The sequence below is a fragment of the Halyomorpha halys genome, unplaced genomic scaffold (assembly GCF_000696795.3).
Source record: "Halyomorpha halys isolate HHAL.00 unplaced genomic scaffold, Hhal_1.1 Scaffold702.1, whole genome shotgun sequence".
Taxonomy (NCBI): domain Eukaryota; kingdom Metazoa; phylum Arthropoda; class Insecta; order Hemiptera; family Pentatomidae; genus Halyomorpha; species Halyomorpha halys.
In genome coordinates, this window is record NW_027109550.1 from 669,454 (window position 1) to 688,331 (window position 18,878).

Genomic DNA, 18,878 nt, shown 5'->3' on the forward strand with positions numbered 1-18,878 from the left:
TATATATATATAACAAAAAACATACAAAACACAGTAAACTACAAAACTGGGGCGTTGATGGCGTATTTGGGCGTTGACAACCTCAGGGTTTTACGCCCTAAAGCCCCAGACAACAACAACAACTACAAAACGGAGACTAAAAACCTTATTACACATTACACATTATAAATAGACTCAAATTATAAAAATAAAAATCAGATGAAATTAACGGGTTTAAGTAAAAAATCACCAAGTTAATGTTAAATACAAAGCAGGACTTGTAAAAAACAGGGAGGTAACCAAACAGCACACTGAACATGAGATAAGGTCCAAAGAGGTAGCAAGAAATATAGAGTGATGGCTGTGCTAAGGAGTAGTGAAGATGCACAAATTGTGACATGATTTCCTAGAAGAAATTATGAGGTGAATATAATTGTGTGCACTACAATAAATAGAGATGGACATTGTTTTTATGATAGTTTTATTATTGTTATAGGTTTAAGGTGCACGAATATGGGACAGTGATCCCGAAACGTTGTACCATGTGGTGATAATTTTAATAAAAAAAATCATTAAATTGGAAGTCATTAACCTCAAAAGAAAAAAATTTTTATGAGTTTTTAACTAAGTATTAGAAGGACTATTAAGTCATAAATAATCTCTTAGAGAAACAAATATATTTTAAAATTACGTAATGTTTTTAAAAAAGGTCATTTAAAACGAAAGATTAATCTTTAGTCACGACCCACAAAAGACAAGTAAGTTATAAGAAACTTTTAATCGAATAATCCCAATTTAGGTTTCACAAGACTTTCTTAACACGTTATGAAGGTGAAATAATGGTACATTAGCTGGGAATCTGAAAAGTCGTGATGACTCAGGGATTTATCAGATTCAGTGCGGGGACCGATATGCTCACAGCAGACAGAACATTCTCTACCTATATTGTCCATTTAAGGAATCTGCGGGATTGCTCAAGTTCAGAATTGCAAAGTTTTAAATTTGAGAAAGATGGCCTCGAGTTCTTCTCCTTTAGAAATGTTTTTGGAGTTCTATCATGGGTAGATTCTCCACATGTTTGTATCATGTCATAATATCACTTACAGTAAATTTACTTGATGTGTATATATGTATACAGTTGTAAATAACAATAAATAAATTATAAAAAATAAATAAAATAATTGAGGGGGTATTAGAAGAGGAAAAAGACTGCATAAACTTATTCTCCCCCTGTTTCTTGCCTTAATTTAGAGAACATAAGGACGTCAAATCACAAATTAAAAAGCTGATTATAGTTATAGTGGAGTATATTCGTGATAAATTCATTGAGATATTTTTGTCTTACAAAGAGAAAAGAAATCCACGTTAAAATGCAAAAACAAAAACTAAGATTTCAAAATATGTAATTACGCTAATAGCTTTGTAACAACTAAATTTAAATTTTAAAAAAAATGTCCTGGGACTGAATGTCAGAAGAGAAACTTTTGAAAATGAGATAATTTTTTTAATTTTTATTAATAATAATTATTATTTTACAAAAATATAAACAATATTTTTATATATTTTCTCTTTCGTGTTTACCCTAATAAGAATAAAAGTTCAAACGTATTATTATAATTATATAACCTAATAATATGTTTTTTGCACTATCTTTTCCACTTTTCGCCTCTCTATCTCGGTGTAGTGTCAAGTTACAATTTTTAATTATATTTCATTACTAAGATTTTTATTTATTTAATGTGATTTACAACTATAAAAATAATAAATACAATAAGTAAATATGTTATATGTTATTACTAAGATAATGAAGTGTTAAACATTTTCCTCGCTTACAGTATGCTGATACGATTTTTAGTTTTCTAGATATGTTAATCTATTGGAGTTCTGGCAATGGTCAGATTCTCCACTCAAGTTGAGTGTTTGTGGCTTTAGCGCACTTTCTCAGTCTCCACTGACTCACTACCAGTGATGCGGGGAGAGGGATGCGCTAGGATCTTATGAGCTCTGCTCTACCCCTCACACCTGGGGGATAGAGTGGGCTCAAGGATCCTCAGGTCGATTGTGTAAATATTGTATATTAGAGTGTAAATGTGACTAGAGACTATATTATTTTATCATTAGGTTATTTTATTTATTTATTCTTCATATAAATAGTTTGATTATGTTCATTTTGTTTATTCTTTTGTTTGTATATATTTTAAGAGAGTTTAATTTTTTATTTATTTTAGTATGTATGAGATCATCCATCACTATTACCTATTGCCAACAACTGTGTGGCAGATTGTAATATCTATCAATAAATAAAAAGTATTATTTAAAAAAAAAAAAAGATATGTTAATCTAAATACAAAACACATCAAGCGTTGCCCCCCACCACTACTGTTCCACGCTGTCATCTTCAGCGTTTCGTCGTGGCATAAAATCAATTTTCCCCCGTATTTTTTTTTGTTTTTTTCTCGAGTTGTACTACGTCGGTAAAGAAGTTTAACTTCGTAATTAAAATTTGATAAATACAATGTTTAATTTAAAAAAATGTATATGGGTTAAGTAATATATTATATGTATAGTGATATATTTTATGACACATTTTTTTTTTTTTTATACCATCAGAATAAATAATATCCACCTAACTTGACCCCTACAGTCCCTAGATGTCAAGACCGCAATTTATTACCTGAGGACATTTCTGTTGATTAATGGCCGAATTATTCATAAATAATTATGCAATGCATTCTTAAACATTATTATATTTATAAATGACAGAGGAGATTTGATTTGTAAAATATGGTAGAGGTTGTTTGTTCACAATAGCTGTTTTGACTATAATGCAATAATTTTTAATATAATTAATGAAATCTTCATCAATTTAATAATTCGTCAAGTGAAAAAATTACAAATGCCAACGTAGGTTATACAATATGAGTAAGTCCAATATCTTTATCAGACGTCGGTGTGCGTATAATACTTTGTACTCGTACAATACTAAGCGGTTTCTTCTTTTCCTTTTCTTTTTCCTTTTCAGGGGAAAAATCGCTTCAAGTACTAAGGACTATAGTTTAGTGAAACCATTAAAAGTGGAGATTGATAGTGTGCCTGTCTGGTTTCCGCCATTGTTGGTATGCTCTGGTCCGGAGCATTGTTGGTCAGTCTTTTTCAAATTATTTTTTCCTAGTGGATCATTAATACTGGAGATCACTTTAATAAATACATTGCATTCAGAATTTTTATTTTTATACTACACACGAAAATGAGCGTTCTAAGCGGCTGGTGGTCTGAAACCAGACCGAACAAATGATTCCGATAAACATCTGAGTTAAAATGCCCACAGATGTATTATGGCTAGACCTGTTTAGTATTATGGTAGTAAATCTGTTTTATACTTTGTATCTCAGCTCAAGAAGAATGTTGTATTTGGAGGATTAAGATAAATTCCAACAAACCCCATCAAATCACCTTTACCCCTTGTCCTAAATATACCGACTGCCCTACAGTTTCATTTAATAATGTTACTCTTACCCCTGTCGAACAGATCCGCTACCTTGGACAACATCTGGACAAACGATTAACCTGGAATCCTCACACAAGACTGAAAAGACAGGAAACTGCACGTTGATTTCAACTAGAAAAATGTTCTAAACTTCTAACTCATTACAAAAGACTAATCTACATGACTGTAATAAGGCCAATCTGGACACATGGAGTTGAGCTTTGGGGCTCCACTAAAACTTCGAATTCCTCTCGTATCCAATCCTTACAATCCAAAATCCTTCGTAAAATCCTCAATGCTCCTTACTTTGTCACAAATCAAATCATACATAAAGACCTTAATATTCCTTATGTAACCAATCTAACCAGATACCACTCCTTCCATTATAACTCTCTAACCACTCAAACCAGCTAGTTTCTAACCTTGTATCCTCTTCCATTCCTGACAATCCTCTGAGGTGCCTGAAAAGAAGATGGCCACGAGCTGCTAATGTAAAATGTCATTAGAGTGCTACCAATGGGTAGTTTTTCCACATGCCTGTAACACTCCTTTTTAACTAAGATCAAATTTACTGAATGTATTATATAGTATACAGTTGTAAATTTCAATAAAGATATTAAAAAAAATCTTACAAAAATAAAACATATTGATGGTTTTTAACACAACATTGATTTTTTTTTTTTTTTTTGCCTCCTCTAGGAGTCAGGGACATTGACATAAAGAAATTTGCAATCATAATTTGTTTTCTTTAGGGATTGGTGACGGCTTTCTCTCCATTGTCTTGGAATAATGCTTTAAGGTTTTTGGTTGTTTTAAAAATGTCATGTAATTGATTCAAATTGGGCCCATATTTGTAATATGTTGACCATTTGAAGTGGATTATTAAACATTTGGCACGTGCAAGGTTTGAGACTTCTGAAAAGGTACCCAAGTGTAAATTGACAGTAATCAATCCAAAACCGTCTTAGTATAATATTTTCTCTTCATGATTTCCTGAAACCAATGTCATGATAACATTTACTGTCGTGGCAATACCATCTCATAAGGCATAGAGTGGTAGTGTATGTTACAGTTTTCAGGAGACTCAAATCCGTTAAAACATTGACACTTTACAGCCACAACTGGAACTACTGTTGTAGCTTCCATGGTATAAGCTGTATTACAGTTACCGTCACGATAACTTTTACTGTCGTGGCAGAACAGTAGCATTATTAGTTTAGGCCCGTTAGCTTATGATATTTTTTTAAAACTTATTTCAACGAATAAAAAATTACTGTTTACAAAAGATTAAAGAACTCTTGATTTATATAGAAGAATAAATAGGAAAGATGGTATTTACGTAAAACCCTCGAAAAGGCAAATAGATAAAATTGAAACGTCAGTTGAAATTGAAACAATTCATTTATCTTGCTTGTTTCCTATTTGAGTGACAGGTGTGACGTCATTATCTGTGAGAAATTCAATTCATATTGAAGTTGCCCCGATTAATTCGCAGACAGTTCAATTTTTTTTTTCTCGTTTCAAAGCTGATTCAATTAGTCTTTAAAACTGAAATAATTGGTTTCTAACAAACAGCAATTTTATGTAATATTTTAATGGATTTAATCTGGATTTGTACTTTATTTTACAACCGCAGTAAAATTTATCATAAAGAACCTCCGATTGTAATGGAAACCCCTCTGAACGGACAAGTTTATTAAAGCCACGAACTACAAGGCAAAAATTACATTTACAAAATAAACAAACCTTCTATTTCGGAACTTCTCCACTCCAGACAGACACCAATTTTTTTTCAGATATGTATAATGGTTCAGAAACATTTTTTTTATTTACCGATATAATTAATAATTAATTTAATATCAAAACAATTGTAATAATACAGGATTTTTTCAATATACATATCTTCACTCAAGTTGTGACACTCAAAAAAATCTTTATACCTTTTTTTTTAAAAAAATAAAAATCAACACACCTTTCTAAAAACATTGCGTCAGAGAAATAATTATACATGTATTCTACAAAATATGGTCGAGATGTCCTTAGAATGATTTTTTTTTTTTTTAAATTTTAAATAGTATAAAAATGTACTATGTTATTTTTAAAATATTTTTTGAACAATGTTATCATTGCTGTAGTGAAGATATGTAAATAATTCAAATATTTCATTTTTTTTTTTTTTGGTTTTTTAGTTCTTTTCACATTAACACATTTTTAACGGAAATCTCCACAAAGTGGACATTAGGTTTGATCATTATTTATTTATTATTTATAATTGTATAATTTACAAAATAAATAAACTTTAATAATAAATTAGTTTGGAATTGGTAATTAGAGATGAATGAATGTCATGAAAAAATAGCTTACTCTAATTTATAAAGAGCCGGATTTGGACCCGGGTAAGTTAAAGTTGAGTGATGCGCGCCCTGCACCAGATCTATATATTTTATACTCGACATAAATACAATGAAATGTAGTAAAGAAACACTAAACGAAGAAAACGTAATATGAATTCTCCACATATATTATAATGTATGTATGTGGCGTCTAAACTGTAAAAAATAAACACACCTATAGCTGTTTGCTTGTAAAATATTTAGACAAAATGATGAAGACTATCTAGAAGAATAATAAATAAATAAATGAAGAAGAATATCTAAACAGTATCCCAATATGCCAGAATAATTTCGTGAGTAAAATACCAAAGTGGTGTATTTGAAAATTTTGTGGAGCATTGTGGTTGAATCATATGCAGATTTAAGGCAGCAGTTAATTTCCGACTTACAATTGGAGTTCTGGCAATGGTCAGATTCTCCACTCAAGTTGAGTGTTTGCGGCTTTAGCGCACTTGCTCAGCCTCCACTGGCTCATTACCAGTGATGCGGCGAGAGGGATGCGCTGGGATCTCTTGAGCTCTGCTCTACCCCTCACACGTGGGGGATAGAGTGGGCTCAGAGATCCTCAGGTCGATTGTGTAAATATTGTAAATATTGTATATATTATTTTATCATTATGTTATTTTATTTATTTATTTTTCATACAGATAGTTTGATTATGTTCATCTTTCTATTCTTTTATTTGATTTTTTATTTATTTTTTTATTTTTTTTTTTATTTTAGTATGTATGAGATCATTCATCAATATTACCTATTACCCACAACTGTGTGGCAGATTGTAATATCTATCAATAAATAAATCTATCAATAATAACCAAAAAAAAAAAAAAATTTCCGACTTAGGTTGATTGATTAGTTTTATTTATGATGAAGGACGTCAGACATTCAGTTTGATTCTTTTAGGATTACTAAGATAACCACTTAATTCAGCAAAACCCAAGATAGCAAATGTTGGCTTAGGAATGACGAGGAATCATAAAAAAAAAAGAGTTTTTTTACCAGAATTTATTATATAATATTACTCTTTATAGTGATATTATCAAAATATTTGAATGTTAATTTATATCAGGAGTAATATAAGATATCTGATCCTGAAAACCTGCTCTATATGTTCCCCTTAGACGACTACCATCATCATCTCCAACGTTACACAACTGAATCTGGTTTCCCACTGCTACTGGTGCGACTGGAATTAAATAACATGTCAGTTCGCACGTATATCTTACAACAACATCGTTCCATCACTCATGTGCTAATAACAAAGTCTTCATTCTCACGTCGTTATATTTTGTCGGAAAGTTTCGAAATATCGGCCCGAACTTCTGAGAAAAGTATATCACCTGATTTTGAAAATGTTCTTTTGTACAAGTAGAATGAACAATAGGCCGGATTGCGTAAAAAAATAAAAACTAATTCAACCAAAAGTAACATCATCTTCTCAAGTAAAAATGAAACGAATGTTTTTCAACAAACGATACTAAATATACCCATGACTTTGACACAAAAAAAAATACATAGCCTCACATTAAAGCGAAAATAAGTTACAACAGTAATATATTTTCTAATTAAATACATTAAGAATAATAATAGTATTATAAAATGGAGTGAGATTGCACAATATATTGTGGGTTAATGTTTTAAATCGTTTCATTGTCTACCAACATATTCGTATTAATTTGGTACAGAAAGATTGGTTTAGTTCCAGTTTTAGTATTGGAGCAATTTACCACGGTGGTTTTCTTTTTTTTTTCTATTATTTAACTTAGTTATCCGTCCATGCTGATTTAAGATGTATACTAATATAACGTATACTTTGCAGGACTTCGTCAGGGCTAGATGAAAAACAAGACACAAACATTGTAGAATTCATAAAATATCAAAATAAAAATAATTTAAAAAAAAAATTATGTTTATAAAGTCTATAAAAAATAAGAATGGTACAAAGAAGTATACATTTAGGTGAACTAGAAACTAGTTACTAATATATATTCAACCAGGTGTGATAAAGTTCTAAATACAGATCTAGACTGTATAAATTGTTGGAAAATACTTGTTGGAAGTAGTTATAAATATGGCAAAGAGGTAGGTGTAAAAGGTAAACAGATAGGTGAAGTAGGTATGGTATAGGTGATGTATAGGGATATGAAAAAAATTAAGAAAATGACAAAAATAACTAATAAACATGGGGGGAGGGAGAACTACCTGTCTAATTGAAGTTTTCTCAGTTAACCATTAGGAAGGGTAAAATTTTTTTATAATTAATAGATAATAACGTTAACGTTAATTAAACGTTGGTTAACAATAAATTGTTTTCTTTTACTATTATGATACCAGTGATGCGGCGAGAGGGGTGCGCTGGGATCTTTTGAGCTCTGCTCTACCCCTCACACGTGGGGGATAGAGTGGGCTCAGGGATCCTCAGGTCGATTGTGTAAATATTGTATAAATTATTTTATCGTTATGTTATTTTATTTATTTATTTTTCATACAGATAATTTGATTATGTTCATTTTGTTTATTCTTCTGTTTGTATAAATTTTTTTTAATTTATTCATTTATTTAATTTATTTTATTTTAGTAGGTATGAGATCATTCATCACTATTACCTATTGCCCACAACTGTGTGGCAGATTGTAATATCTATCAATAAATAAAAAGTAATATTTTTCAAAAAAAAACTATTATGATACTTTATTGACAGCCATCCGGACAATCTTCCTACAATCTACTTCAGACGGTCAACTATCTTCTTCCAATATGAAACAACAAACACGGGAGTTGACAGTTCTGTTTCAGTCTGAAAGCCCTGATGAAGCCCTGCAAAGTGGAGCGAAACGTTGGTTAAAAATAGTTTTCTTTTACTATTTTGATACCTTTATTGACCGCCACCCGGACAATCAATCTATTCATACGGGCAACTATCTTCTCCCAATACTTTATTCCTTTTCTTCTATTCCCACTATTTTTGTAACTTTTAGTAGTTAAAATACGTCTATTTTCTGTTTCAGAAAAAAAATGGATCAGCTGTTAAAATATAATCTTTTACAACAGTGGTTACATTACTTCCCTTCACGTTCAGTGTTTGTTTGGGTGTCTTGAAATGATGAGCCGTCTATCGTAAACGTATCTTTTTGAACTGTTGATGTGTGATGTGCTGCATTTTGTTTTCATATTTATAATGTATTCTGTCCTGATGATATCTGACTTAGCAAAAGTTATATATGTTGTGTTTGTTTCGAGATCTAAGTATAACATGAAGAAGCTGTTCCTGAAGGCGTGAGAAATCCTTATCCGATACTTATAAAATGTTAACAGCCATAAAATGAGATATTATACAGTAGTTATACCGACCGGTAATATCGATTATTCACAATCGAACATCCTTGGTCGACATTGAAGGATCCGGTCCGATGGACATGGAGAGATGCTTTCTCTCTAAACGTCTCCTGCCTCAATTTCTAATGCGCGGCAGTTTTCTTTCTGACGTGCTAACCTTTGGGATAAATTCAAAATTGAAAGTAGCAACCATAACCGTTGTAACTAAAATTTAAACATGTATCTCTGGTTTGTTTAATAGTAGCACAGCAGACAAAAAGAAACGTTTTTATGTTTATTGGACATACTCTAAAGATATTAGTGTAAATCGGGATTATTTTCTTTTCTGACATACTCAAAACTAATAAGCTGGAACAATGTAACACTTTTATACGTTTCAATCTTCAAATATAAAAAAAAATCCTATTAAAAGTTCTTACAGTTGTAGTAGCTTAATTTTTCAACCTATGGGAATAAAATTTAGTCAGATGTTAAACAGTTTTGTTGTGAGTGATTTATAATGGGAAACACAATTTTGCCCATTTTGTTAGTCAGAACTTTATCACATTGTGTTCATTTAACACTATAATATGTAATTTAGCACAATTTCTAATCTGACCTATCAACTGTCTTAAAGTCTTATTTGCTAAATTATGTTTTTAAACAAGTTTTGTGAGTTCTTGTGCCTTATCGATTGTTCTATCGTTCATATTCAGCTAACTAAAAGCAAATGGGTTTAATAAACTTTAACTCTTATCTGTATTTTAACAAATAAATACATAGAAAGACAGTGTACAGTTGCAAAATATAAATAAAGTATTCAAAACTAATTTAAAATTAATCTTTAATAGAGGTACTCATGATGTGTTAAACGTAAAAAGTTTTAACATGCTAAATCTTATAAGTATAGGATTGTGAGCCACCTTATTTAAAATCCATGTTATATGTTAAATGCAGAGGAACTCCTTGGGAATTTTTTCGGGTAACCTTGTTGTTTCGGGAACAGAAAGGCTGGATTGGAGGGATCCCATAATGTAGGCACTACCAGCGCCCCATGAGGCCAACAACAAAATTATCACCTCTGTGGGGAGAGGAAGAAACTGAGAACGAGAACCATTTTTTTTTTTTTTTTGCCATCAGTAGTTCTTTTCTATATTATTTTAATACAAAAATGAGTGAGTAGTGACATTCTGAGGTGCCTCCGGGAACAGAGGAGGAGGAAGGAAATCAAGAAATGAAGGAGGAATAACCGAAGAATGGAATAGATCCACCTATCAGTATAATTAACATCCATCAACATCATCATCATCATCAGCCCCATAAAATCCATAGACCAATTATTCTAAATTCATTAACAAACCTTATCATAAATGTTCAATCTCGGCCATCCCATACACCAATTGTAACTTATGCAATATAATTTTCTTTTCTGTTAATTATGTTATTTTTCATTATTATATAAAGTCCACATTACAAAATCAAAAGTGTTGGTGCGCCTGGTCTTAAGTTGAAGGCGTACTTCAATATACACTTGCAATATTTACGAGATAGTAAAATTTCCGTCTGCTTTGTCACATCATCTTTCCTCCACCACACATGTTCCTTGTTTTCTCTTCTAGCTTTTTTTTAATTATTTTTATTCATTACCTTATCATAGTTAAAACGGCCAAAACAACACTGACCAAAAAAGAAAAACAATTCACCTATCAAAATGACAACAGACAAAATGGTGTAGAGGTCAGCTGGTCTGTTGCATGACGTCATTTAGTAGACCTATTAACAGATTCTTAAAAATGTTAAATGTTCTTTCGTGTCAAATGCTAAAAGAAGAAAATTGTTCTCCGTTTAAAACACTTGAACGTGTTGAACTAAAAGATCATGAATGCCCCAAATATCTTTAGTGATAACACAAAGTCTGAGGTGCTTTTTTAATTGTAAAACAATAATGTTAATAATAAGGTTTTTTTTAAAATAATTTTTAAATAGTTGACATTTTGAAAATCATTGAGGAGTTTAACGTCGTAAATAAAATAAGAAGGTATTTAAAACATATTAATTTATGGTATTATATTATTTCAATTATTGTATATCTAATATGTGACTACTGTAATTTAAAAAGGGTGATTTTTAATTCTGAAGATGGGAACAAACCCTTGAAACGTTAAAGAAATGGCAAAGGTAGTATTTTTGATCAAGATAATAATAATATGGAGGACGAATTGCCATTAATCTTTAAAAAGCAATCCATGGTTGTTTATATTTTATCATTGGATCTGTCCGACATCCTTTTATGGCCACACACTTAAGTCCAATACGTCTTACACATTTATTTTCGAAAATATTAGAAGTAATTTTAATTTCGTATTCATAATAACCGAAGATTGAATGGTTGTCTGTTAAGAATAAATGATTACAAGATTGTGGAGATTGATATTCTGAAACCAAGATTGACTAATTGGGATGAATATTGAGTAGTAGATATAAATCCCTCCAACATGTTCTCATTAATTTTTATTTCAAGCTCTAAATATCATCCGTTGTTGAAACATGTTTTTAAAAATTAGTACTATGTCAGATTGATGACATATGACAGCGGTTTGCAGGTTGATACATTTCATTAATGACCGGATAATCTGGTAAGTATTAGCATCTAAACAGAAAACTGACTAATTGCATTAGCTCTGAATGGCTAGTCGTAACCATTAAGTTTGATTAAAAAGTCTGGATATTTGCATTACAAACTCTTCAATCTCTTGCACAGTTGACCCCAATAGTTCTCTATATATTATTATTTTCAAGCGTAGTGTTCAGTGAAACAATAGTGATAAATAAATAATAATTTGTAGTGAACCTAGAAGTTCGAAGCATACGCGTCAAAGATTTTATATGAGATGTCATTCTATATAGAACGTGTATCCTGGAACGTGCTTCAACAACTCTCTGCTAATCTACAACTGCTCATTATCAGTTGCATAGTATTTCTTATGTACATAAATTATATTTGCCTTTTTTTCTCATCAATTATATAGAAAATAATTTTTGGTTGTACTTAAATCATTTGTATGCGAAACTTTATTAGTTTTTATGATGTTTTGACAAAATAAATTCTCTAAATGTATATTTTTAGTTTTTTGGATATAATTTTCGATTTATAAAAAACTAAATCTTATGAATCATTAAACGTGCAGATGTCTCCTAGCATTTAAATCAAGGCTGGTTTCATTAAACCATATAGTGCATTCACTATAAGTAGTTAATAATGTTTATCTTTATCAATCAATTTATTTTGGTAAATACCATGAAAACTACTACCTTTACGAAGATAAACTTTAAACTATAAACTACTTTATATTTAATTTAATTAGCTTTAGTTTGAGTACTGATAAATATCTGCTAGAGCAATGGCTCCTGAGATTTAGTAACTATAAATTCACATTTTGGCAAATATCAGGAATACTATTACTTCTACGATGGTAGACGTCATAAACTTCTAGTTCATTTAACTAGCTTTAATTCGAGTACTGACATACATTAGTACCTCTTATATATAGTTACTGAGATATATTTTTCATAAAATAAATTTACTAACTAACGATGTTTTGTTATTTCATAATGAAATCTTTGTAACTACAGAACTTAGACAGCTCTATTAGGGCTCATATTTTAGCAAGTTTACTCAACTTTAAATGATGTTTTCTAGTGTTTTATTTAGTTATTAAGATATAAAGCTCCCAATGAAAAACCATTTTTTTTTTTTTTTTTTTTTTTTATAACGTTTTGAAACAGTCTTTGAAACAACTATTTTCGCAGGTCGCATGACCTTTATTTATTCATAGCAATACGATGAAAATTTATAAAAGTGCTATAAAATTTTGTCCTATTTTAACCATGCTGGAGGTAAAATTGTGGAGTTGCCACTGAAATAAAATCGACCCCCTGCTCCCCAGATGACATTGCCGCTGCAGTAACCAGCCAGCTAAAGTCGACGCCTTGACTCTCTCGGACACATGGACGGCCACTTGGATTACTTATTTTGAATAAACACTAGTCAAGTTTGATTGACTCGACGATTAAACATTTTCGCGGAAATATTCTAATTTTGTTAAATCCTGCTCACTGAAATATTGCCAGCCCACATAACTGCACTTGCTTAATGCCTACCAATATGTTACCTTCTAACTCCTAAATTATAGAATTCATTTAAAGACATTGTACATAACACACGCGCGACAAAGTAATTGGAGACTCCACGCCCTACTACAGTTCCTTTTAATCTTCTCAACCTACATACGACTTTCGTTCATGTTTCTGGTTTCGTAACCCGGCCGGGTCCAAACTCTGCGTATTATTATGTAACAAGGGCTACGTTGTGTATCGTGCAGTCAACAGTTTCGTTTGTCGTGATTGGTCGAATCGACAGGTGACGTGGGAACCGGCATGTAACCAACCGACTCTTCCAGGTGTCCGAACAGGTATTCTTCGGGTCACACTAGAGATTGGGCAACGATGAGTAAGCACAAAAGCACCATTGAGTAGAATAAAAATATCATTCACCACTTAAATCACTCCTAAAGAAAAAATATACATATTTATGTAAATGGAATATAATAACATTTGCAAAGCTTTGAAAAGAATTTAATTGTCAAAATAAGGACCAGGATGTCCCAGTATAAAGGTTATGATTTTACCAGCCATAATAATGGAAGGTGGTGCGTCTTTTGAGAGTACTGTAAAGTTTTATCTGAGTAAGACGAAGCCAAAAGAAAGTTTATGTGTTAGGGTTTTCTCATAACCTGTTCGCTTGTAGGTTTTTTACAATTTTTAAAACAAACAAGTCAATCTATTTTCAAGTTTTAAAGAGCCTAGTAGTGGTGGCAGAGGTGGGAAAAATTCAAATAAATTATAATAATATCTTGTAAAAATTTGAACCATTTCATTTAATATTTTTGTCGCACCTGCGATTTGGACCGATTAAAATATTAAAAAATTATGAGCAAGAGGTATGTAATGCTACAGACATCGATAGTGCATTAAAAACTATAATTAAAAAAAATAGACTGAAGTTTTATTTTTAATCCGAACCAGTATATTATATTTCAATGATAACATAGATGGTAACAGTATCACAGTAGTTTCTAATTCTAATTGAAAGTCGATTTGTGTTTTATATTCAAATCGCTAATAACTTAGACTTGTCGATCGCTAAGGTGTAATCATAAATGTTCTATATCTATGATATCAACGTCCCAACCCAGACTCCACTGGGAGAGAAACTCTGGGATCCTGGAATTCTGTAATGCAATCCACATTTAGGTGCCAACATTTAATGCCCTAGGAAGCATATAATATAGTATATAGGTGTGCTTGTGTAATCATTTACCTCAGTTACTTTCTTATTTTCCATTATTTAACGCATTTATCCGCTAAGGTTTATTTATACTCACAATTCAAAAAAGAAAGATTTTGGTAATAATAATATTTTTCTGTATCAAACATTTGTGTGTGTGTCAGAAATATTGCGATTAATACAGAACATAACTGCTATTATAAACTCCAAACGACCCACGGACCATTTGATAAATCCTAGAAAACTACGACAGCTTTTTTATTATTATTATTTATTTACTTTATATTTTTAGTGAAAATGAAGGTATATAGGTATGATTGTGTACTTCATAAGTCACATGATATGTGTATTAATTTTATTTCGTAATCAAACATCACTGCATTTAAACTTTCATTATTTATCCAAATGCTCGATTTTACTTCTGATTAGTCCCACTATGTGCCCGCGTACTTATTCCGTACCCACGTCGTCGTCCCCTTCGACAAGCGTGCCTTGAGTTGGCTCCCCCTGAAGTAGGCAAAGAAAAGCCTATTCAGCTTTCATTTAGCCATTGTTTCACCCAACGTAATTCCTTTAGTATTTGACCTATTTAGAACATAACCATGGGTTGATCAAGGTTAGGTTGTTCCAATTTAAGTTAACCATAATTGCAGCCGGTATTGTCAAAACTCTTCGATAAGTTGCTCCTCACAATCGAAAAAAGAAAGCTAATACCTCGTGATCAATTTAGATTTCGGTAGAAAAATTCAACTATGAGGAACCAATTGAAGAACTTACATTACAAAGTTAAAATTTACTTAACTTTATTTTTGAATGTAACACCGCAGACGTTTGACAAAGTTTGACTTGAAGGATTTTTTCAAAAAGCTTAATACAACTCTTCCTGAATAATATATTCTCTATTCTCAAATGTATGAGAGATCTATTGTCAAAAAATATATGAGAGATACTTCAGAATATGACTAAAAGATGGATATTCTAGACTCAATGAAATATGCGTCGGTGTACCACAAGAAATTGTATTAGACCCCATATTATGCTCTATACTAATGACATGGAGGCTGAAAAAGCCGTCACATGTACCTTTGTCGATGATGTAGCAATTGACGCATGGAAATCAAAACTGAAAGAATTAAAATTGACGGATACTGATTTCCCTTACAAAGAAAATCTAATATCTGTGAACAACGATATATAGCAAAGTTATTATCTATTAAAATTAGGTTAGTTATCTCCAGATTATATTGGGCGCAAAGTTTCGATGAAAAGAATATTCCACCTTAGATGTATAAAAAAATGTATTGGTTCCAGAAAATCAAATATTTCTGTATATAACTAGCTTATTATACACGAAGAAGTCTAAAAACAGCTTTAGTCGTACAGAATCCAATTGAGCATGTGGGGTACCAACAGAGAAATCATACAAAGAACTAAAAATAAACTTCTTAGGGAAATAGTCAAAGCAATCTGGTATATCAGAAATGATATATCTTCCCGGAGGTCTTCAAATACATACAACTGAAAGAGAAACTAAATAATTCGGCCATTGACACTACAAGGACACAAAATACTAAGGTCGTCCATCTCCTCAAACTTAGTGTTCTAGTAAAGAAGATTGAAACGACGTAAACCCCGTGAGCTAGTGGATTATGCGATAGTGTAAGCCCAATAATGGTAATTTTAGGCCAAGTTGTATTAATATTAAAACGATATTATGTATATTTTTTTGGTTTATTTTTTTGTTAATACTAGGCTTTCTAGTTTGCTATTAATGAGCTTTATTGCAATTTCAACGTGCTAAATTATAATTTCTACAAATTATAACTTATAATTTCATATGTTCACCATTCAAAAAAAATATTAATTTTTTTATGTTAATTTTATTTTGATATACAATAGTTTAGTAATTGACATGGTCGTGGTTCTTTAACTGGCTAATCAGAAATGATTACAAGTTCGTACTGATTTTGTTACTTGTGGATTTTTTTTATTAGTGGGCCCTCAAAGAGAGAAAATATCGGTGAACTAGTTCACTTCTATTTAGGATGAAAAAATATGGAATTAATTTTTTTTTTTCAGATAATAAAATACAATAACGATAATTACGAAGGTAATTCTTAAATTAAAAAAATAAGCGATTAAATTAACAAAATTAATGAAACTCTTTATTATTCAAAATCAGTAAAAATAAAAGGTTAATTTTAAAATCAAGTCGTAACGCCTTATCGAAAGTTGTAGTGTGTTGCGGGTCTCATTACATGCTACAGCTATGAAATTAAAACTTTAAATTTTTTATTTCTTATATACAATGTAAGGGCAATTAAATGACCAATTAGTTAGTTTAGTTTATTATAGGTTTTAATTAATTTCAGTCACAATGAATAGTTAAATTGTAAAAAAACTCAATAGCTTGAGGCATGAGAGTCCGACAAGACACGATTTTGAAGCCAATTAAAATTTTGTAAGAATTAACCCTGTGTATATCTATAAAAAAAAATTTATATGCAAGTTTAATGTAATATTTTTCGGAGTCATTAAAGTTATTTATTGATAAGTATTATTACAATCTGACACAAACTTAGGCAATGAGTAATATTGCTCATTGAACAGATTCATACCAAAAATAAAAATAGAAAAAAATATAATAAAAATAAATAAAATCTCTCTAAAAAGCTTATCAGAATGAAAGAGTTTAGCTTAATTAATTAACTTAATGTTTATTGAGGAAAAAATGAAATAAAAAAAAAGTATCGAATATAGTTCAACTCCGAAATTCAAAAATATTTTTTTGGAAGACAAAATAAAATAAAGAAAATTAATATACTTATAAAAAAAAATTTCAAAATTTAAATTCGAATTGCACAACTGCATCAATAGATAATGCTTGATTTTCTATTGAATGAAAAACATGTTTATAATTTGTATATTTCTGTAGAATGTATAATTTGTTTTAATTATTTTTCGAATAATCGAATCGTTAAAAGAATAAAAAGCTATATCTTAAAAATATATTGGGTTGCTACATGACACAGACTATAAATTAATCCATTAAATATTAAAATATTTCTAATTTGTTTAAATTTTTTTCTCTTCATTTTATTCGTCGTTGGTGCATTTATATTTCCTTCTAAATATTTTAATCTCTCATTTATCTCATATTCCTCTTTTTCAGTTCATTTAAGAAGTTATATTTAAATTTAAAATCTAATGAAATGCCAAAATAATCTCACAAGAACACTTTAAAAAAAGAAATAGAAAGGAATTAATTAAAATTAACATGAACGGTATCAAGTTATCAACTCTGGAAGCTGGATGTAAAACGAAAATAAACATTGAAGTGAACTAAAAGCGACATCCAGATTGTTGGATCTAAAAATTTTCCTTAAATGAACCCGAATAGAAACTTACCTCGAAAATAAATCGAACTATTATTTTATGGGGGAAAATTTCCGAAATCAACCTCAACCAATTTTCGGATTTCTATTCTGGACGAGGAACCGGGTACCCAACATGGAAAATTAACTATTTCCTACGTCGAATATATTGTATCACTATTTTAAATAATATCAGGTGCTTTGATTTAAATTTATAATAATTTTAGTTTATTAATAACAATTTCTGTATCCATTTTTAAACTCTTCATATATTTTTTTGCATATATGTAAACTAAGACATATACTAAATTAAATAAAAAATATTGTAGTTCAAAATTACCTTATCATGGTCAGCAGATCCTGGTACACACACTGACACTACGAGACTCACTGAACGGCAAAGACAATGCTGATCGCCCCACCTCCCCAACTCCCCCTCCAGGGAGGTCATCCAGCGCTTCCACCCCCACGATCTAGGTTCTTTCTTGGAGTATTTCTCTCTCCCTCTCTCCAGGCTCAGCTGTGAGCAGAGAGAAAGAGACCGGGATTCGAAGGTGACATGGTAAACAGCAAAATTGTCAGAACGCTTAACTTTTCAACTGGAAGAAAAGCTATCTATCTATACGAATATGTATATTTAAAAAAAATGAATTAATTAGGATTATATTAACGTTGAAATGTTACATTATATTGATAATATAACCCAATATTGTATTTACAATATATGTTGAAAAGACAGTAAAGAGATGATAAAATTAGAAAATTAATGAAAACAAATGCTAAATATTGGGTAATATTTATTTTTTATTATATTACAATAAGAAAAATGTAATTTACATTATTAAACCATTTATTTCAAATGAATATTTTTAAATTAATGATCTTCTACTGGAAGAGTTTCTAGAATTAATATGAATTTGGAGAATGACACAATCTTCCTTGATTAACTGTAACAGTTTATTTCATATACACATATGGAATAA

General features: G+C 30.6%; 1 protein-coding gene across 1 annotated transcript in view; it reads right to left on the reverse strand.

The window, feature by feature from the left end:
- Positions 1-18,308, reverse strand: part of LOC106685490 (peroxidase) — a 163,716-nt gene extending 145,408 nt beyond the window's left edge. Inside the window, exon 1 of the mRNA XM_014428196.2 lies at positions 18,236-18,308. Within this exon, the coding sequence (XP_014283682.1) occupies positions 18,236-18,243 (8 nt within the window). The 5' untranslated portion in view covers positions 18,244-18,308. The remainder of the gene's footprint in view (positions 1-18,235) is intronic.
- Between the last annotated feature and the right edge of the window lie 570 nt (positions 18,309-18,878).